The sequence below is a fragment of the Dermacentor variabilis genome, chromosome 4 (assembly GCF_050947875.1).
Source record: "Dermacentor variabilis isolate Ectoservices chromosome 4, ASM5094787v1, whole genome shotgun sequence".
NCBI lineage: Eukaryota > Metazoa > Arthropoda > Arachnida > Ixodida > Ixodidae > Dermacentor > Dermacentor variabilis.
The window spans coordinates 218,062,951-218,084,960 of NC_134571.1; the positions used below are offsets into that span (position 1 = coordinate 218,062,951).

The 22,010-nt window shown below is 45.4% G+C and overlaps 1 protein-coding gene across 4 annotated transcripts in view; it reads right to left on the reverse strand.

Annotated features, from left to right (window-relative positions):
• The window catches only part of LOC142580112 (uncharacterized), a 233,805-nt gene that overhangs the window by 97,933 nt on the left and 113,862 nt on the right, over window positions 1-22,010 (reverse strand). For all 4 annotated transcript variants that reach the window (XM_075690924.1, XM_075690927.1, XM_075690925.1 and 1 more), the window contains exon 5: window positions 4,630-4,735. In XM_075690924.1, coding sequence (XP_075547039.1) covers window positions 4,630-4,735 — 106 coding nt within the window. The remainder of the gene's footprint in view (window positions 1-4,629; window positions 4,736-22,010) is intronic.

The following is a 22,010-nucleotide window of genomic DNA, read 5'->3' on the forward strand; positions in this document are numbered from 1 at the left end:
GGAAGACTATTCCGAAGGGAAACTTTCCCCGTGGTATCCAAATCCGCACTCAAGTTAAAGGATGAATGACAGTGGAACTTATGGTCGACTGGATTAAGACTGTTAGGGGATGAAGACCAGGAGCGCTTCTGCTTCCTTCGCTTCTTGTGCTGGACAGCTTCCGAGGCCATCTTGTGGATAGCCTTCGAGCTGAGCTGAAGGAGCGACGCACTGAAATTGCAGTCATCCTTGGAGGTCTCACGTCGCTGCTACAGCCTCTGGATGTGTCCCTGAACAAATCGTTCAAGGACCATGTTCCACGACTGTACGCAGAGTAAATGGCGGCAGGCGAACATGATTTCACGCCGAGCCGCAAGATCGGAAGACCGTCCTTGGAGGTGCTTTGCTCCTGGATCGTCAAAGCGTGGAGTGGTGTCTCCGATTAGGTAGTGGCAAAGAGCTTTAAGAAGACCGGCATATCTAAAGCACTGGACGGGACAGAAGATGACTTTCTGTGGGATTCCAAAGATGCCCCCGACGACGACACTGCCGGTTCCGACATTGAAGCTTACAGCGATAACTGTGAAGATTCAGACTCTGAATAAAGTGAGGCGCCCTTTATTCAATTAGAAAAATAAAAGAGCAATGTGCAATTCATGTAGTGCCTATGTAATGTGTGCATTTATTACAAAGGTAAGCCTTACTCAACTTATATGTTTGGCTATGTTTACCATAGCCACCGTAAGAATTCTCACCCAAAACTTGCCCCTTTTGCGTCTTTGGTGCTCAAAAATTTTTTTGCAAAAATTTTTACCCGCGTAATGATCGCACGCCCTAGTTTGCGTCAATTTTTGTGACAAAAAAAGTGCGATAATTATGTGAGTAAATATGGTATAGGCTTTTGGAGCAGAAATATTTTGCTGTTTAGAGCAAGGACTCAATGTTTTGTAGAAGTAACTTACTTCTCTGGTGCAAGAGGAAACTCTGCACGAAGCTATGGGAAAAGACACCGTGCATAAGGTACAGTCGAACCCGACCATATCGAACCCATGTATATAGGATTATTCTATATATCGAACAATTTCTGGTCACGGTATAGTTACAATTAGTAAATATAGCAAAAACTACTCTTAAATCGAACAAAAATAGCAGCGACTTTTGATATATCGAACATCAACAGCGGAAAAGTGCCCCCAGAAGTTGGCCTTCCCTCGCGGAAGCGCGGAAACCCGGCGGCGCGGCTCCATCCAACCGCTCTCCCTACCGTGACCGCGCTGCCTCTGGCTGCTCAGACGAGTTGACGACACCCCCCTGCAAAATATGATCCTGGCCCACCCGCAGCGCTTGCTCAGACAGCCAATCAGAGGCTCTTCTGCTCTCATCGTGCAAGATGGCAAAAGTGTGAGTTGTGTCGCTGCTTTTCTGGTTCATTGTGTTTGTGCCTTGTGGGCCTTCTGCCACAGTGTTGCCGTTATGAAGCGGCAGAGTTTGCCTTTCATCGTGAAGCTCGAAATCATAAATTGGGTGGAACGCGATAAGAAATCACATGTCCCTGCAGCGTGCAAGATTCCAAGCAGCACTCTCATCACGATTAGGGCTAAAGCGGCCAAACACGTGACCCGGTGCCCGTGGTGCCCAACGCATACACACGGCTGTGTACAAGTACTTCTTCATACGTGCCGGTTTCCACGTGCTCAGTAATGATTGTAAATTCTGATGAATGCGACGAAGCCATTGCCGGTGTTGCCGAAGTTTGGAGCTAGCTGTCAGAATTTCCGGAAGCTGTTGCCGAATCAACAGTGGACGAGTTTGGGAGTGCAGATGATGGTGTCACAACCATGGGAGAGCCCAAAAACGAAGACTACATGGCCAACATCCTACCGAGCACAAATGAAAGTGGGCACAATGAGGAAAGCAACGACGGTCCCTTGCCCACATCCTCCGAAGTAATTGGTGCACTCGCACTAGTCCAGTGCTTCTGCGCGAATGCGTAAGGTTGCGGCCTCAGCTGCTCAGACTCCTTTCGACAATGCGGGGAAGTGTGTGCATCGCAGGCAGTGAAATTACCCAAGCAGAAGAAAATGCAGGACTAACTTATGCGAAACTAAGCTAGTTTCATCAATAAAGTTATTTTATAAGTGGTATGTGGTTTTATGACATCCAATTATTTAGCAGGCTTATATTGAATTATGCTCTATATCGAACTGATAGGCATTTTTTTGCGAGTTCAATATAACTGCGTTCGAATGTAGTACTTTTTGAAAGATTGCATACCTTATCCATTATATCGTAAGATGCCAGGCATCTTTCCTTTTTTCCTCCAACTTGCTGTTTAATTTTCTCATTATACGAGAAGATAATGATTAATGCACATTTAACCATAGTTCAAAGTCAATTCAACATTTCAATAAAATATTCCTTCCTCTGCTAAGCATTTCATCTACTAAAGCATTTCATCACATGGTTGAACACTGTATATGCACTTAAATTTTGCAACCATAAATATTCTCACGTAGTAGTGATGGTGAAGAAAGCAGCAAAACTGGGAATGACGAAACTAGCGTTTTATTGGGCGAACTTGTGACATCAAAAACAGGCTATACTCAAAGAATGGCGACAGCAACGAACACAGTCAGCGATCGTCTAAAATCTGATCAGTGGGTCAAGCGCGTTGGCTTTTATACATTAGTCATCGAAGGTTCAAGAGTAATCGCTGGTGCCTGTGTGTCTTCCAGAAAGTTCTACACCATTCATGTCACGCACGCATGAAATCGATTACACAAGGTTCGGTGACAACAGACAGCAAAAAAAAAAGAAAACATCGAAAACATTCAAGGAACTTCCGATACATGCGGGCGCGTCCCACGCTGAGAGATAACATTTGTTAGACGGTGAAAAGCGGTCACCCGGAAAGGACAAACAAGTACACGTGTCAATATAATGTGAGGGGCTTTCGGTCTCTCATAAATTAAAAAAAAATATATTCTTAAAGATTGCCATTCAAACAGGCAATATTACTATAGAACCGGGAAACAACACTAAAAAGCAAATAGCCAGAGGGCCTTATTCATAATTACTGCGAAGGGCCATCACAAAATAATGTGAAAGGGCAAGTGCTGACGTATTTACCACGTCAAAAAAAAAATAATAAGAAGAAGAAGTCGCATTACATTCGTGTTGCGAACCCGACTCTCAAGGCACATTCTTAGGCCAGGAATAGCATTCTTTGGTGAGACCCCAGCTCCGTCATGCGGAAAGTGTATAATATCTTAATTTTATCTGGACAAAAATGTGTAATCTGCGAAGCTAAGATACATTATACAGTTAAACGTGGACATAACAAACTTCAATATAATAAAATTTCCGATATAACAAAGTATTTAACTTTTCATAACCTCTTGTTCATAGACACCATGTATTTAAAACCTCAATATAATGAAGTGTGTTTGTATGCTTTATCAGTGTACTTAAATTTCACTGCCACCACAAAGGAATGCAGAGACAATAAATGGAAACTTCCGCGGACGCAGATGGTCAAATGATTGAATCACAAGTGGCTGTTTGCAAACACACCTCTCAAATGACGCACCGCGTGACAAGAGTGACTGCTGAAGTGGAGCCACATCATGTTCCGTATAAAGTACAGGTGCGATAAGATCCTGTCACACCCTGCACAATGTATGCTTTAGATGCGAGTGAACGTATGCGAGGGTGAGAGAAGAAAGATGGTGGCTTTACGAGTGCCGCCTTCCCGCGCAAGCCAAGGGAAGAGCTTGCAGTAACGCAATCTAGCGCATGCAAGGGGGGAGGGGCGTTTGGTAAGTTGGCACACGCCTCGATCTCAGCCGTGGCTGCACATGGCTGTAAGTGCGGCTGAGCGCATACGGAGCCGAGCACCATACTTTCGAGGTAATCTGCAGCGTGTGGAAAGGGTGGCGTGCTGAGACGGCGTGGCACCATGTAAGCTGTCTTACCGCATTTTTAGTACTTGAGGTTGTGTGATCTCGAGTTTCGGTGACCTGTTGGAGTGAGAAGCAGACAAAGCATTCGCTCCCCGCTGCGTGCACTTTTCCTGATAGTGCAGGCGACACTATCAGCTGTGGGGGCAGAGTGCATGCGAAAGCGTGGCTGGCTTCGCTTAATTCGTAGCACTGAGAATATATTGTCGAAATACGAGGCATGAAGCCGTATCATTTGTCGCCGACTGCCAAATTTGTCAAAATGAATTGTTTTCTCATTCAAATTTGCTTTCTTGATTGCCTGGTAAGTCTGGAAATTCTGCAGCCCCTTTCCGTGTAAGAAAAACCGATCAGCGACTGTATTTGTTTGTATAAAAGGTCAAATTTCCATACAATGAAATTTATATGTAACAAATCAAATTGCCAATTTTATTGACTTCATTATATTGAGGTTTAACTGCATTTCTATAAATGCATGAGACTTAATGGTAAATTGAATTAATACCTCACTTGTAGATTTTTTTGGTGCAACTGCCAGCAAAGCAAGAAGTTTAGCGTTGCCTGCTATGGTATGAAACGGTTTACAAAAAGGTGACGAGTGTAGTTGCTCCAACACAAAGCATCTGGCCATCTACCCATATCTTTAGATGTGTGTCTATCTATCCATTTGTCTGAGTAAGGACCTGCTCACCTGAGGCGTGCTTCCATGGCCTCCAGCTCCTGCTGCAGGAACTGTGCGGCCAACTGCTGCACATGCAGACGTACCAGAACGGTCTCATCCTGTCCCTCAGTCACAACTGCACACAAACACACAGGTGGAATCAGCCAAACAAGTGCCTGCAGTTTCTGGGCCAACAAGAGATATGACCACTGGTCCACAGGCCAAGTCAAAATAATTAAAATAGCAGAGAAGTTTTCCTTCAGGGCTTAATCGCTGCAGTAGGTCTACATCAAAATGATGGCTACAGGAAAGCTGCCACCTACGACTTTCACAAGCACTAAGACTACCTTCTCAATCAAGATGCCCCCGTGACAAGGGTTCCAACCAAAATACGAGAATGTTTGCCCCCCAGTTCTCATGATTGACAAGGGAAAGGAGGTGCAAACAATTTTTCTGATGGCCTAGAATCTCACTGAACACAATTTCCAGTGGTCAAACAGGAGTGAGTGTATGGAGAGATTACGTAGTAGGAAAAGAGCACAAATTTTGTAAGATCTAAATTATGTGCTTTAACAACCAAGAGACTTGGAAAGACATCATAGGTGAAGGCTATGGACTACCATACTTCTTAGAATGTAATACAACCACAATCATAAGTCGAGCAATTACTTTTCAGTCCCTTCATGAAAAAAGAAACAAAATGGAAAAAGTAATGAGAGGCCCACCGGCAGAAAAATAGTGCACTGGAAACCTGATTATACGACTTTCTTGGGACCACACAATAATGTTGTATAATCCAGCCATCGTATATTCCGACCAACAAAAATTATGTCTGTAAAAGCAAGGTTTCGCACAAAATAGTTGCGAGGAGCTTCAATTTCAGCTACAGGCTAATACTGTGCGGGAAAGAGAAACCAAAACCACCAAAAATGTAAAGGAAAACGCAATACTGCGTTGCAGGTGCCAATAACGCTTTATTGCAGAGATGTAGCCTAATGTGTACCGTGATCCGCACCTGCCAGCACGACAAGGCACTCTTTCCTCATTTGCTGCATGTACTCATGCGAGGGCCATACTTCTTTTTCTAGAATCTTGGCTGGATGCAGCCCTTACACAAATCAGGCTGATGACGGCCTGCTACAGGTCCATACTGGTTCCTCAATTGTAGCAGACGGTAAGAGAGGCACAAATGACATAACGCAGCAGTAAACAACTTCAGGTGTCAGTCCCTGACCAGCGCCTACCCAAACAGAGCTCCCTTCTCTAGAGGCGAAATGCTACTGATCCGACTGAAAACAGTGCCACTACAGCGAAAACAATGCGCCACACAAAGAAATAAAGGTGCGGCAGTGCTGGCCTGAGCGGCGTCAACAGAAAAGCAGCTAGTGTCATCTAGTGACAACAGAACTAACTTCACTTTCCAGTGGGACATCTTGAATTCTTTTCCTAAATTTTGCCCTCCACAGTGGGAGGTGCAGCCCTTACACGAAGGCTGCCCATACATGAGTATACAGTGAAACCGCATTAAACCATAGTCGGTGAGAGCTCGGAAAAAGTATGTACTAAACGGTAGTACTGCTTAACCGAAATAACATGAGATCGACCACTTACCTGTCAATAATGGAACTTGGAGAGAGTGCGATGAAAGTGGAAAAAACATGCAGTATTTATTTACTTCGCATGACAAACATGTTATTTTTGTTTGATGTTGTGGCGGCCTAGCAGCGACGACCTAGCAGCGATGAGAGTGGCCTCTAACTTGCTGAAGCTGTGAGCCAGCTTTTCAGCCAGCGCCCTCTTCTCGGCAAACACTCGCATGGCAGATTCCTCATTGGCATTGCATAATCTCCAGATTCCTCATTGGCATTGCATAATCTCCGTCTACAGGTGCAGTAGCGTTGCAGAAGTCGCTAGGCACCTTTTCATTGTAGGGTGCTGTTCTCGTCGCGACGAATGCATTCATAAGGCTAACGTAACATGCAGCTTCTGCCACTGTCGGGCCTGAATCGCCCGTGCTGTCGCTTTCCGTGTCGTCCTTATTACTGTAGCTAGGCGACACTTCGGTAATAGCAGAGGCAATGATGGCAAAAAGTCGGACCTCGTAACAGACATCTCTTCACGGTCGCAGCAGCGCTGCCAAGAAAGTTCGCATTCCAAATGCCCCACACCGTAGTCAACAGTAGACCAATGTCACATGCCAGCGCCGACTTTTCGCGCCACGTTCGATAGCATGAACAATGTCTAATTTTTCTTCTATGCTAAGCACCCGGCATCCTTTTTATCCGAGTTTCGGCATGACACGAGCTGCCGCTTGCATGATGCCAAAACACTCTCTGGCACGGTGCCGAAATGATGTTGACGTTGATGTGGCTTCATGCGCAAACACACAGGGTGCTTAAAAGCCGTAGTGCTGATCTCTGAGGCTTATTGTACTGCCAGGCCGCCCGATGCAGACAACACACTGCCGTGTTTGCGCGATGAAAAGTCGAAACACTATGTCCGATACGTACTCAATAAGCTGGTACAGTTTATGCAGATACAAAACACATTATGTTCAATGGCCGCTGAGTCGGGCATCTGACTTTACTACTTTTAAAACGAAAATAATGTTTAAGCGAGTATGGTTTAGTGAGGTTTTACTGTATGAAGTACAAACTTTAAAGGACCCCTCACTAGGTTTGACGATTTTTAACAGACAAGCATAGGGTACACAATGTTTGCTGGCGATAGCGCGTACAGAAGCTTGTACAATGCATTTGAAATTTCGCAAATACATGGTGGCATTCTAAATAGCTGCCATGGCAGCTTGCTGATTGGCTGGAGGAATATCAAGTGAGTAGTGCCACAGGAAAGGTGGTTTTGTGAACAGCAATTTGGCATTGCGTGACATTGCACTGGGCCACGACTGCAGAGGCGTGAGTATTACCGAATTTTCACCGTTGTTTGGGGCCACAAAAATCTTTCATTCATATAGTAAAGCAATGAATGGGGCTAGTTGGTGGACGTTTGCGATTATATTGCGCAAGTGTTATACCGACGAACACAAGGGACAAGAAACGGACGTACGTAGTGCAAGTACGTCCGTGTCCGTGCACTACGTACGTCTGTCTTGTCCCTTATGTTTGTCAACGTAACACTAAGCGCAATATAATCATGAATTTCATTCATAATTCATGCATATAGCAATTGCATCACTCTTGAGTGGTGTTGGCATTTGTGTTTTGGGCCATCATATTTTTTTAGAAGATGCGTTTATTTGAATATTGGTTGAACATTACAAATCCTCTGTAAACAAGATTAATGACTTTTCACATCATCTGAGGTTATGACTACGGCTGCTTTTAATTTATGAAAAATGTGTACACCTTGGAGTCTCATCACTTGTTGCGAGTAAGCAGCGAAGTGAACGACAGATGGCAGCGCTGGCGCTCGTGTCATGCAAGTGGATACTTGTGTAACGTGCATCGCTATCAGTGATATTCAACCACTTTTAGGCTAGCCAAGTTGGGCTGAGTCACTTGCGTTTCATGAGAAAGCGATAATGCGGCCTAGAACGTGTGCTCACCAACACTAGTTGGTCGCGTATGCTGTCTCAAGGTAGAAGACAAATGCACTGGTGCCAATACACGATGACTCATTCTGGTTCATGCGTAAAGTCTGAGGACCTCGTTATCCGGTAGGCCAGGCTTCAAGTATGGTGAAGGACAATACACTAGATGAGCCGAGAGCAGCACGTCTTATGTCGCCGTTTATTCCAGTAGATGACAAAGAACTCCCATGCCATGCGCCCTCCATTGCTGCACTTCGTCGTTTTACTTTCTTTTTGCACAAGTTCTTCATTAGCTTTTATTAGCATCGTGGAGACATTCATCCTGGCTAATGGAGCAGACGACGGCTTGAACGTAGCAGACGAAGGAAGTGAAGAGATGCTTTCGACAGAATAACCGTACACTTTGAGCTAGCTGCTTTACTTTTACTGAGAAGGAAAACTGTTTTGTTTATCAAGAGCTTTGGATTCATTGCCTACATTTTATTTTCTTGGACAAAACATCAAGATAGCATCACGTCACAAAAGCAAATCGAGGTCATCAGTGTCATTCTGTATGCATCGCACCTTGAATAACAGAATGTCCACACTAGAGCCTATCAAACCCACACGACCCGCACGAAACCGGAAACCTAGTGAGAGATGTGTAAGAAGTCTTGCGTCCTCACGTGTAAACAAAGCTTCGAACTGCATGCATGGACATGCATATTAATTACAATCTGCATGCCTTCCGGTGGCTAATCAGTTTGATCTTCCCACATGCTTCTGCACTTTCCATACACGCTAGGGCAGTATTCTTGGGCGTCACTGGGACTGCACCCCACTGCCTTCCTAGCCAGCATTTTCAGTGCCTGGCTCCCCAAGCCAAAGGTACCGTATTTACTTGAATCTAGGCTGGCCCCAATTCTAAGCCAACCCCCGAAAGAACAAAGCCAGAAAAAAAAAAAAAAAGAAAGACAGCTTACCTCGAATACAGGTCGAACAAAAAAGCGAAAACAGCATTCACAAAATGAAAACAGCATTTATCGAATAATGAACATGCCGAGCTCATTCTAGATCACTATCGCTGCTAGCCTCGTCACTACCTTCCTTATCGATGTCAGCTTCAAACAGTAAGTGCCATCCTCATTGCAGCACATGCAATAAGCATCTCACATTGTCCCCTCCAACAACGGATGTTTTTCTCATTGATGCCGAAGACCTGCCTGGTTTGAACGTTTGATGATGCCTCTGCGGCTACCACAACTTTTCGTTTGAAGTGGCCCTATAGTGGCATAGCTTGTTTGGTGCCATTACAATGACACCACGCCAATACCATAGAATAAAGAACCTGCTCCGATATGACGCAGGTCAAAATGATGATGATGAATTTGTTGTTTTATGGCGCAAGGGCCAATTATGACCAAAGAGCGCCAGGTCAGTGTTGATGGGTTTGCAGTGGGTAGGTGAATTGCGTGAGTGATTGTGACGTAGCTGTAAAGGGCCTAAAAAGCAATCTCTGTAAAGTGCATAAAAGCTATATGTAATAAAGTTATGGCAATGACTAGTGAGTACTACTAAGAACACAAAGGATACATTGTGATAGAATGATGATATTTAAAAATACATGAAGGTAAACGTTTGCAAGAAGCACTACTGCCTAAGAGAGCCCTTGGAACAGAAGGGCCTGAAGGCATGTGCTATACAAAAATATATTATCGCAGCAGCATCCTCTGGAGAGAGGATGTGCTACAAATTCGTAAAGCTAACAACATGTAAGACAACATTGTTTAGAAAATTTAGGACGGCTCTGGTGTCAAACAATGGTTTTTTACCAAGAAACATTACAGGATGAAGGGGGATGTACTGCCGGTATGCTAGCGGAAAGTGTTTCTCTCTGTTTCGGCTTCCCGACACTCCAGGAGAGCGTGGAGGACGGTGAGCCTTTCACCGCATCTACCGCAGGATGGTGGTTCATTTCCAGTTAGCAGAAAACTGTGTGTGGCATATGTGTGTCCTATTCTGAGACGACAGAATAGGACTTCTGTTCGTCGTGTTTTTGTTACGGAGGGCCAATAACCCAGTTTTGGCTTAATCAAGTGAAGCTTATTATTTGTTTCAGCCTCCCATAAGCGCTGCCAGTGGCTTCCGAGTTTCTTTCGGATGAAAGGCTTTAGATCTAAGGCAGGTAGTCCAGTGGTAGGATGGATATCTTGTGATGCTATTGATGTGGCTATTTGGTCAGCCAGCATATTACCCTCAATGCCCCTATGTCCAGGTACCCAACATATTATGACTTGCTGCTGAGACATGTACCATGTGCAAATGACGGAATAAAGCTCGGTAAGTACAGGGTTTCGATGATTGCGGTGGAACATTAGGCTTTTACGACGCTTAGAGAGTCCGTGTATATAATGGCTTTGTTCAACTTTGCTTTCTTGATTTGTTTAACAGCACATAGAATTGCATAAGCTTCCGCAGTGAATATGCTTGTTTCCGGGTGCAGTCCGTCGGACTGGGAGAAGGATGGTCTGATTGCAGCATAAAACACTCCGGCATGCGACTTAGAAGCGTCAGTGTAAAATTCTATGCACGAGTATTTAGATTGAAGTTCCAAGAAATGCATTCGAATATGTGCTTCTAGAGCGTGTTTCGTCACCTCTACGAATGATATATCGCATTCTATGGGCTTCCACTGCCATGGCGGCAATGGCTTAGCTGGGGCCATCAGATTTTGCTGTAGAATTGGGACTTGCATATTCTCAGCGAGCTTTCTAATGCGCAGAGGGAATGGTTCTGTAGCTGCAGGTCGGTTATTAAAAAGCATTGCAGATGCCACGTCGTTTATGCTTACATAAGAGGGATGGTCGCGGTTTGCGTTCACTTTTAGAAAGTACATGAAACTGGAGTATGACCTCTGAAGATGAAGCGACCACTCATTAGCTTCAACGTAGAGACTTTCTACAGGACTTGTCCTGAAGGCACCGGTCGCCAAGCGGATACCTAAGTGGTGAACAGGGTCAAGCATCTTCAAAGAACTTGGGCTGGCAGATTGATATACTATGGCCCCATAATCTAACCGTGTGCGTATAAGACTTTTGTACAGGTTCATCAGACACTTCCTGTCGCTGCCCCATGTTGTATGTGATAAAAGTTTAAGAAGGTTCATTGTTTCTAGACATTTCTGTTTTAGGTGCTTTAAGTATGGAATGAAGGTCAGTTTTGAATGTAATACGATTCCTAAAAATTTGTGTTGTTTGACAACTGGTGTGTGCTGTCCATGTAGTTCTACACTGGGCTCTGCAAATTATCCTCTTTTTTGTGTGAAAAGGACACATGAGCTTTTAACAGGATTGAGTTTAAAGCCGTTTTCTTCTGCCCATTTACAAACGTTGTTCAAGCCAAGCTGGACATGTCGCTCACAAACAGAAAGGTTACATGACTTGAAGCCTAATTGTACGTCATCTACGTATACCGAATAAAACATGCTCTGCGGTATAGATAAGTGCAAGGAATTCATTTTGATTATAAAAAGGGTACAGCTTAATACCCCTCCTTGCGGCACGCCAGTTTCTTGTGTAAATGGCCTGGATAGAACGTTGCCCACCCTAACGCGAAATGTATGGTTTGATAGGTAACTTTCAATTACATTAAGCATATTCCCTCGAATACCCATTTCTGAGAGGTCTTGCACAATCCCATATCTCTAAGTCGTGTAATATGCCTTTTCCATGTCTAAGAAAACAGAAAGAAAACACTCCTTATAGATAAAGGCGTCGTGAATGCCTGCCTCAATGCGCACGAGCTGGTCAGTAGTCGACCTACCCTGTCTGAAGCCGCATTGATAAGGGTCGAGCATTTTATTCGATTCAAGGAAATGTAAAAGACGACAATTTATCATTTTCTCGAAGAGTTTGCATAAGCAACTTGTGAGTGCTATTGGACAGTAACTTGAAACGTCGGATGGGTCCTTGCCTTGTTTCAAGACCAGTACTACGATAGCTTCTTTCCAGGAGGATGGGAGGTATCCAGCAGCCCAAACAGAGTTAAAGAGTGCCAGAAGTGTCATCTGTGTATCAGTGTATAGGTTTTTAATCATGTCATACATGATTCTGTCAACTCCAGGTGCAGAGTTCATACACGAGTGCAACGCAGCTCTAAGCTCGGCAATATTGAAAGGGCAGTTGTACGGTAGATTAGGTCTGCATTTACGGTTTATTGACCTAAGTTCTGCTATTTGCTTATATTTAAGGAATGTTTGTGAATAGTTTATGGAACTTGATACACGAGCAAAATGTAATCCAAGGGCATCGGCCTGGTTTTCCAAGGTATTTCCTCACTCATCAATCAAAGGTAATGGGTTGATCTGCTGCCCTTTTAGCCCTTCTCAGACCATCGCATACTTTAGCCTCCTGGGTATAGGAATTGATGCCTGAGAGAAACCTCTCCCAGCTTGCTCTTCTAGCCTGCCGTCTCGTGCGCCGTCCTTGCAACTTGATATGTTTAAATGCAATGTAATTTTCCGCCGTAGGGTATTGGCGCAATCTGCCCCATGCCTTGTTTTGTCTTTTTCATGCATCTCTGCAGTCTTCATTCCAACAAGGAACACGTTTCTTAGATGAGTGACCATTTGTTTGTGGAATGAACGTTTCAGCTGCATCAATAATAAAAGCGGTAAAATATGCTACAGCATCGCCTATGCTAAAATCGTGTATAAAATCTTGTGATAAGTAAGTGCATTCCTTAAAACGCTTCCAATCAGCGGAGTCAAGTTTCCAGCAAGGTACCCATGGACGAGTGTTGGGTCGTGTTAGTAAGTTTAAGGTTATAGGAAAGTGATCACTCCCAAACGGATTTTCTATGACATTCCATTCTAAGTAGGAGAAAAGTATGGAAGATCCAAGTGCTAAATCTATCGAGGAGTATGAATTATGTGCAATATTATAGTAGGTGGGTTTTTTCCTATTAAATAGGCATACACCAGACGTAACAAGAAAGGATTCGATCAGTCGTCCCCTCAAGTCAGTCCTGGAATCTCACCAGAGACTGTTATGAGCATTAAAGTCCCCAACAATAAGAAACGGCTCAGGAAGTTGATTAATAAGTTCGTAGAATTCTATTTTGCTCAAATGATAGTTTGGAGGTATGCAGATGGAGCAGACGGCTACTAACTTATTAAAAAGAATTGCGCGAACCACAACTGCCTCGAGGGACGTCCGAAGCGGCAAGTGTTGGCAAGCAACAGTCTTATTGACAACTATGACCACACCACCGGATGAGGTGTTGACCTCGTCACTATCTTTACGAAAAATATCATGTGACCGGAGAAAATTCGTCTGTGTCGCTTTTAAGTGCGTTTCCTGTACTCACAGTACTTTAGGATTAAGTTTGTGTAGAAGTTCGGTTACGTCGTCAAGATTGTGGAAGACCTCTCACATTCCATCGTATAATTTGTGCATCCATTTTGGAAGTAAATAGGTGCTGTGTGTACGGAAACGGAAGTTATGCCTTTGATTACAGAGCTCTTTCGAGGCCCTGTAATCGGGGTTTTGCCCTTTCTGGAGCGTTCGAGGGAGCCTCACCGCTCCTTACGCGCTTGGCGCGCCGTGGGAATAGGTGTAGTGTCCATTGCCTCTTGTGAGGCGCCGGACACGTGCTCTTGCAAGCGAGAAGTTACCAGCGGGGGTCCCGCCTTGGAGGGCAAGACCCCTGCTCCCACCAGCCCGGAGGTCGATGGGGCTCGCTGAGGGATTTGGCTGCGTTGGCTGTTGCCAGCGCTGGAAGGGGCCGGGGAAGTTGGGGCAGCCTCGGCTGCGCCCACCTTCAGGGTTAATGGCCCCGTTGGCTGAATAGGCGGAGCAGCGCTAGCTGCAACCACCGTGGGGGCAGATGGCGTAACTGCCGACTCACTGCCTGTGGGTCGGACAGCCGCCAGAAGCCGTTGTGACGCTGCCCCCTGACGCGCCACTTCGGCAAAGCTTTTCTTTGGCAGGTATGCTACCCACCTGCGTGCCTCTTTGAACGATATGTTTTCCTTAACTTTGATTGTGACTATGTCTTTCTCTTTTTTCCAGGACGGGCACGACCGCGAGTATGCGGCGTGCTCGCCTTCACAGTTTACACAATGGAGAGTGTTCTCACAAGCTTCAGAAGTATGTTCGTGGGCACTGCACTTCACACAGGTTTGACGGCCTCGGCAGCTCTGCGAACTGTGGCCGAAGCGTTGGCATTTGAAACATCTAAGAGGATTTGGCACATATGGCCTAACACGGATCTTGATGTACCCTGCCTCTACAGACTCGGGCAGAATACTTGAGCCGAAAGTCAATATAAGGTGTTTGGTCTTGATTTCTTTGCTGTCACGCCTGATCTTAACTCTTTTAACATTGATAACATTCTGGTCACTGAAGCCCTCCAAGAGTTCATCCTCAGTGAGCTCCAGCAAGTCATCGTCTGAGACAACACCGCGGCTAGTGTTCATCGTACGGTGCGGTGTTACTGTTACTTGGGTTTCCCCAAATGACACAAATTTCGGCAGTTTCTCATACTGCTTCTGATCTTGGAGCTCCAAAAGGAGATCACCGCTTGACATTCTCGACACGTTATATCCTGTACCGAAAACTTCAGTCAAAGACTTGGAAACAAGGAACGGTGAAATGGATCGCACTAGTTTGTCTGGTTTTGCTGAGTGAATTACGTGGAATGTAGGAAAGATGTGGACTTGTCGTCCGAAAAACTGAAAAACTTCTTCGGTGCCTCCTCTTTTCTGAGGGCGATCAGGTAGTTTAGGAAAAGCATGTTCCATAAGTAATGTTGGGTTTTCAGCTGCGATGCCAACCACCCACCATGGAGCCCAACAGGCGGACGTGACAGAAGTTCCTGCTAGAGAAACCCTGCCAACGCCAGCCATACATCGCTGCTATAACCAAATACAGCTTAACCAAGGCTGGCTAGCCACACAAGGTTAACCCTTGCAGCCGGGAAACTAGGAAGTGAGGGGAAGTGAAGAGAAGACAGGAAAGATGAAAAAGGCGAGAGAGAAAGACGAAGATGGAGAGGAGGACAGGAAAAGGCGACCACCGATTTCCTCCAGGTGGGTCAGCCTGGAGATGCCACCTATGTGAAGCAGAGGCCAAAGGGGTGTGTTGCCTCCGCCAGGGGGCCTTGAAGGTCCAAACACCTAGCATCAGCTCAACCCCCAGGATCCCCTTTTCCCCAGACACGGCTAAGCCACGCACGGCTACACGCGGGAGGGTCCAATCCTCGTGTGCTCGGATACGTGGTGTCGCAACACACCAAACGTCTGCTGACACAGGTCAAAATGGTGACGTCGCTTGTGTACTGAGGTGGCTAGTAGGGGCTGCAATACTGACTTTTCTAGATGGCGATAGCTATGCACCATATATATCAATTTCAATTAAGAAATGGCACATTCTTTAAAAACCTTGAAACCAAACTGACCCAAGAGTTTGGATAAGATTATCTGAAAAAACTTATCGGCCTAAATTTGAATAGATATGGTACTAACAGGAGAGGCTATTTACACATGCACAGGAAAATTGAACCATTGCACCGGCTGCTGCACACTCTCGCTTCGGGCGTGCTCTGCACGGTGCCACGTGCCGTAGATTTCTTCACGAAAAAACTCGCTGCAAATCTCAATGTCTACACAAGTTCAGCGACACTGGTTCAGCATTAACTGGCACTCAAGCAAGCACACGCCCAACCTAGCTAGCAATCATGCTCCGGGTGAGACGTAACTGGTCTAGATGAAGCCTTCTTTGCACGAAACCGATCTTCATCCCATTTGCGAAAAGTCTGCCTCATGTTGGGAACGCCAAAATATAAGGATAAGAGGGGGATACGCGATAGGGCTCATGCCTGCTCATCAACCGCGGCTCCATACAAGCTCGAGTAATCAATGGATGACAACCACTGTACCTCAGAAAACATTTATTACAATTGCAACTAACACTTTGAGCAAGCCTGCAAGCTAAAGATCATTGAGGAATCCTATGAAGAGAACACACTAGGTAAAGGGGTGTTTCCGACTTACCAGCTAAGAATATGGGAGGCCACGGCGAATTCCACCGCAAAATGCGGTTGACTAACCACATGCAGGAAAACGAGTGACAACAGAACCTTCTGCACTGACCACTTCCTGGTGACCAAAGAAACTCGGTCGTTACATTGCTGTCATTCCAGCTTTGTCATCTGACTCTCATTATGGCATTGTCATCATGCCACGGTCGTCACCTAATTGTGGCCATGCTGTCATCATCACACTGTCGTTTTATTTTTGTCATCCCTTCAGTCACATCATCCATGTCATGCTGTCATTGTTACACCACCTTCATCGTTCCATCGACATCAATCTTTCTTTGTCATTGCACTGTAATTATAATGTCATTCAATCATGATTATGCCACCATTCTCATGTCGTCATTGTCAGATAGTTGCCATCATGGGCGTGATTGGAAATAGTTGTTTGGAGTGCGCGTTCACTTTCACCATGAGTGATTGGCCTAGGCTGCACCGACATAATCCGCGAGGTGCGGCCACATCTTTGATGTCAAAATGACGACACGCTCCTGTCAATTATTTTGAAACCAAGCATGTCATCTGTTAGGAGCAGAACGCGATGAGAGGTGTGCAGTTCGAGCAGCCATGCGCTCGCTATAATACCAGCTTCATCTGGCATGTCTGGTAGATTGCATTGTAGAATGCAAACAGCGGCTGTGGCTACATATTGGCACTTGGAATCCAATCCATAGTCTAATTTCAGAACACGGCACTTGCAATGGGAGCTTCAGTTGTTCCGTTGACGTTGCTCGAGAAGGAAGCAGAATGGTTGGAGATGCGAAATGGGTTTGAAGAGATGGCAGAAAGCAAATTCCAGTGTTCCTTTCGGTTCTCGAAAGTAACAGTATGTTGAACAGCTCCCTCTAACGCACCGAGACCCGGGGGCCCAGTCAGACATTGCAGTGCGATGACACATTGTTGTTGCCTCTTCAAAAGCACGCCACTGTTGCCGTCACTTTCATTTTTCGCTGTGTGTGACACGCCCTAAGGACCATGCAGAAAAACGAACACTAATAAATTGTAGTAGTTATATTGAAATATGTAGTTATTTATCCTTCTTTTCTCAGGGACTGCATTTCACAACTAACAATTTAAAGTTACCGCTCACCGCAAGAAGCACCTGCATTAATTCGAACTAACTAAAAATCATACAGGTGCGTCTTGCACTGAGCGATAACCTTAAGTTGTTGGTGGTGAAATGAAGTCCTCAAGAAAAGGATAAATAAGCACGTGTCAATATGTACAGTAAAACCTCGTTAAACCTTACCGGCTTAAACAGTAGTGTCGTTTTAAAAGCAGTAAAGTCAAATCCCTGACTCAGCGGCCATTGAACATAATGTGTTTTGCATCCATATAAACAGTACCAGCTTATTGCGCACGTATCGCTTAACACAATGTTTCCAGTTTTTGTCGCACAAACACGGCAGTGCGTCATCTCCATCGGGCGGCCCGGCAGAACAACAAGCAGAGATCAGAACAATGCCCTCCAAGCGGCCTGTGCGTTTGCGTGTGAAGCCACATCAACATCAATATCATTTCGGTGTCACACCAGAGAGCATTGTGACATCGTGCAAACAAGGACTTGTGTCATGCCGAAGCTCAGATAAAAAAGACGCCGCGTGCTCAGCATAGAAGAAAAATTAGACATCGTTCGTGCTATCAAACGTGACACGAAGTCGGCGCTGGCACGCGACGGGGACCTGCTGTCGGCTACGGTGTGCGGCATTTGGAATGCTAAGAAGTTGCTCGGCAGCGCTGCTGCGAGTGTGAAGAGATGTCGGCTACGGGGTTAGACTTTTCCCCTTCGTTGCCTCTGTTGTTGCCGAAGTTTCTACTAGCGACAATGATGAGGACGACACGAAAAGCAACAGCACGGGCGATTCAGGCCCGACAGTGGCAGAAGCTGCGCATTACGTCAGCCACATGAATGCAATCGCCGCAACGGGAACAGCACCCCACAATGAAAAAGGCACCCCGCGACATCTGCAGCGCTACCTCACCCGTGCACGGAGAACATGCAATGCCAACGAGGATTCTGTCATACAAGTGTTTGCCGATAAAAGTGGGCTGACTGAAAACCTGGCTCGCAGCTTCAGTAAGTTTGAGGCCGCTGTCGTCACTGCTCAGCCGCTGCAGCATCAAACAAAAATAACACTTCTGTCGCGCAAAATGAATAAATACTGCATTTTTCTTTCCCCTTTCATCGCACTCTCTTTGTGAGTTCCGTTTTTGACAGTTAAGTGGGTAATCTCATGCTATTACGGTTAACCAGTACTATCGTTTAATATGTACTGTTTCCGAGCTCCGGCCAACTATGGCTTAATGAGGTTTCACTGTATTAATATTTGAAAAGGTGTTTAAGCTTGAAAAGAAAAAATAAATAAGTCTCGTAAGACGATCACTTTCAAGATTGCGCCCGCAGTAGCGAGCGAATTCACCTTCGTGCTACCTCTCACTTCAATGCGAGGTACGCGGCGAGAGCACAGAGCAGCACATAGTTGTCAACACTCACTGCACGAGCACCCATTGCAGATTGCTTTTAAGATTAAGGCCCGCACGTCTCCCTTCAAGGCAAACTCAGTGGTGAGAACATAGAGCACACGAGGCAGTTAGCAGTCAGTGCTCTCAGCCACCATCGCAGATTGCTTTCAAGATATGGCCCTCATGGCCGCGCCAGATGCAGCTGCCGCTGGATCGTGGTTGATCACGGTTCATAATGGTTCAATGCCCATGGATAAGGTACTAAAGAGTGATAATGGCTTATAATGATCGAAACGTCATCAGTGCACCTGGCGCTGCCACTTTCAGTAGTTTGCTTGCGTCATCAATGCACCTTTTGCTGCCGTCGGCAGTAGCTCGTGTCACTGCAGCACTGTTGTTTGTACTGAGCGGATCACCTTTCATAACACTGATAACGATATCGGGCTGCGCGAACACGGGCAAGTGGCACAATGATTAGACGTACTTAAACAACTCCCACAAGAGTTTCTGCGTAATTTTTTTAAGATACAGTTCATTCATTAGAAGGCAAGAAACATTTCGTTTTCAAATACAGTGCACCCAAAAAGACAACAAACGAGGCCTGTCCGGGGTGTTCACTGTTTGCCGAATGGCTTCTCTCTCCCTCCTGTTCTCACAAATTTTGTGGGCTGCCCACTTTCTGACGTTGCAGCAACTGATATGTTCAGTTCCGAATAAAAATCTCTGATCATGCTCCATAGCTCCACTGTCAGACCTTTGTCATAATGCTGTCGTGGTCGTGCTACCATCGTTACTGCAACTTCGTCATCCAACTCTCATCATGCAGATTTTGTGATAGAGTCATCATCCCGAAATCACCATTATACACTCGTCATCCTTTTGTCCTCATGTCATTGTCATGCCATCGTCATCACTGCATTGTTGTCATGTATTCATTGTTATACAGTGAAACCTCATAAACTGTAGTTCGCCTGAACTCGAAAAAAGTATGCATTAAACGGTAATACTGCTTAACCAAAATAGCATGACATCGCCCACTTACCTGTCAAAAACACAACTCAGAGAGAGTGCGATGAAAGGGCAAAAACATGCAGTATTTATTCAATTTACGTGACAAAAGTTATTTTCGTTTGATGCCATGGCAGCCAAGCTGCAACGACAGCGGCCACAAACTTACTGAAGCTGCGAGCCAGCTTATCAGCTGGCCCGCTCTTCTCAGCAAGCACTCGCATAGCAGATTCCTCATTGGCATTGCATATTCTCCATGCACGGGTGCGGTAGCGCTGCAGATGTCGCGGGGGGAGGGGGGGAGGTGCTGTTCTCATCACGACGATTGCATTCATGCGGCTAATGTAACGCGCAGCTTCTGCCACTGTCGGGCCTGAATCGCCCGTACTGCCGCTTTCCATGTCGTCCTCATCACTGTCGTTAAGTGATACTTCGGCAACAGAGGCTATGATGGCAACAAGTCAAACCTCATGTCGACATCATTTCGCAGATGCAGCAGCGTTGCCGAGCAAATTCTTCGTATTCCGAATGCACACACTGAAGTCAACGGTAGATCCCTGTCACGTACCAGCGCTGACTTCTTTGTGCCATGGTGCCATGTTCGAAAGCATGAATGATGTCCAAATTTCTATGCCGAGCACCCCGTGTTTTTATCCGAGCTTCGGCATGATGCCAGTCCATGCACGATGCCGAAATGATGTTGATGTGGCTTCCCGCACAAACGCACAGGGTGCTTGGAGGCTGTTGCTTCAATCTCTGAGGCTTGTTGTTCTGACGGGCCGCCCAATGGGGATGGCGCAGTGCCGTGGTTGCGCACCGAAAAGTGGAAACACTTTGTGTTAACCAATACGTATGCAATAAGCTCGTACGGTTTATGTGGATACAAAATGCATTATGTTCAATGGCCGCTGAGTCGGGGATTTGACTTTACTACTTTTAAAACAAAGCTACTGTTTAAGCAGGTACGGTTTAATGAGGTTTTACTGTACCTTCATCAAGATCCCATTGTGGTCATTCCATCGTCATCAATGTAAGTTCGACATCCAACTCTCATATGGCATCACTGTCACGAGTATCGTGTTCCCAATGTCATGACACCATTGTTGTCATACCAATTTCGTCGATCCATTGACATCAACTCTTGTTCATCATTTTGTAATAATTACGCTATCGTCATTCAATTGTGATAATGCCGCCATTGTCATCATTGCATTGTTGTCACATAGACAATACCGCGGAACCTTTGTGATACCGTCATCATGAGCTCTTGGTTGTGCCATTATCGTCATTCTGACTTCTTTTCTGGTTTCATCATACCATCATAGTTGTGCCATCATCATAACTCCAGCTTCATCATCCGACTCTCGTCATGACGTTGTCATGCCATTGTCGTCATACGGGATTTAGATACAGTCATCGTCACCCCATTGTGTTCATAGACTCTTCATCTTATTGTATTCATGCCATTTTCATGCCATCGTCATTAAACAGTCGTTATATTGTCATTGGGATCTCATCGTGGTCGTTCCATTGTCATTATGATAGCTTTGACATTAGACTCACGTCATGTCATCGTTGTCATACCATTGTCACTATGCCATCTTGTCATGCTGTCATCCAGGTTTTGTGATACAGTCATCGTCACGGCATTGTGAATACACACTTGATTCCGTTGTCATGCCATCGTCATCATATAGTCATTGTTATACCAATGTCGGGATCCCGTCATGACAATTAAATTGTCAACCTTGTAAATTTGACGTCCGGCTCTCATCAAGCCATCATTGTTGGACTACTGACATCATGCTATCGTCATCACACTGTCGTTCCACAGTCATAACTTCAGAATTGTCATCCCATCCCATAGTCATTACACTATCGTTGTCATAACACTCGCGGTCATACACTGGTCATCTTTCCCTTGTCCTCAAGTCAATTTGATGCCATCGTCACCATGCATTCATTGTTATACTATCGTGGAATGCCATCACAGTCCATCATCCCTGTAACTTTGATATCCGACTCTTGTCATGCCATCATCATCATTCCATCATCGCTATGTGTGCCCCAAACCCTTATAATACTCATCTGGGCCCCATGATCGTCTCCTTCAACTCAGGTCAGGGTGATCTATATAACAGGAAAGGCACTTATCATGGCTTTGCAGGCACTGACTCGACTTGTCCACCCAGTATCATCTTAGCTCTGTCATCGAACCACAAACCTTTTGAACTTCACATATTCCCTCAAAATGTATGACATCTGCATCAACATTTTGGGTGCCAGGCGTTTTTCGACAGGGCAGCAAATCTTA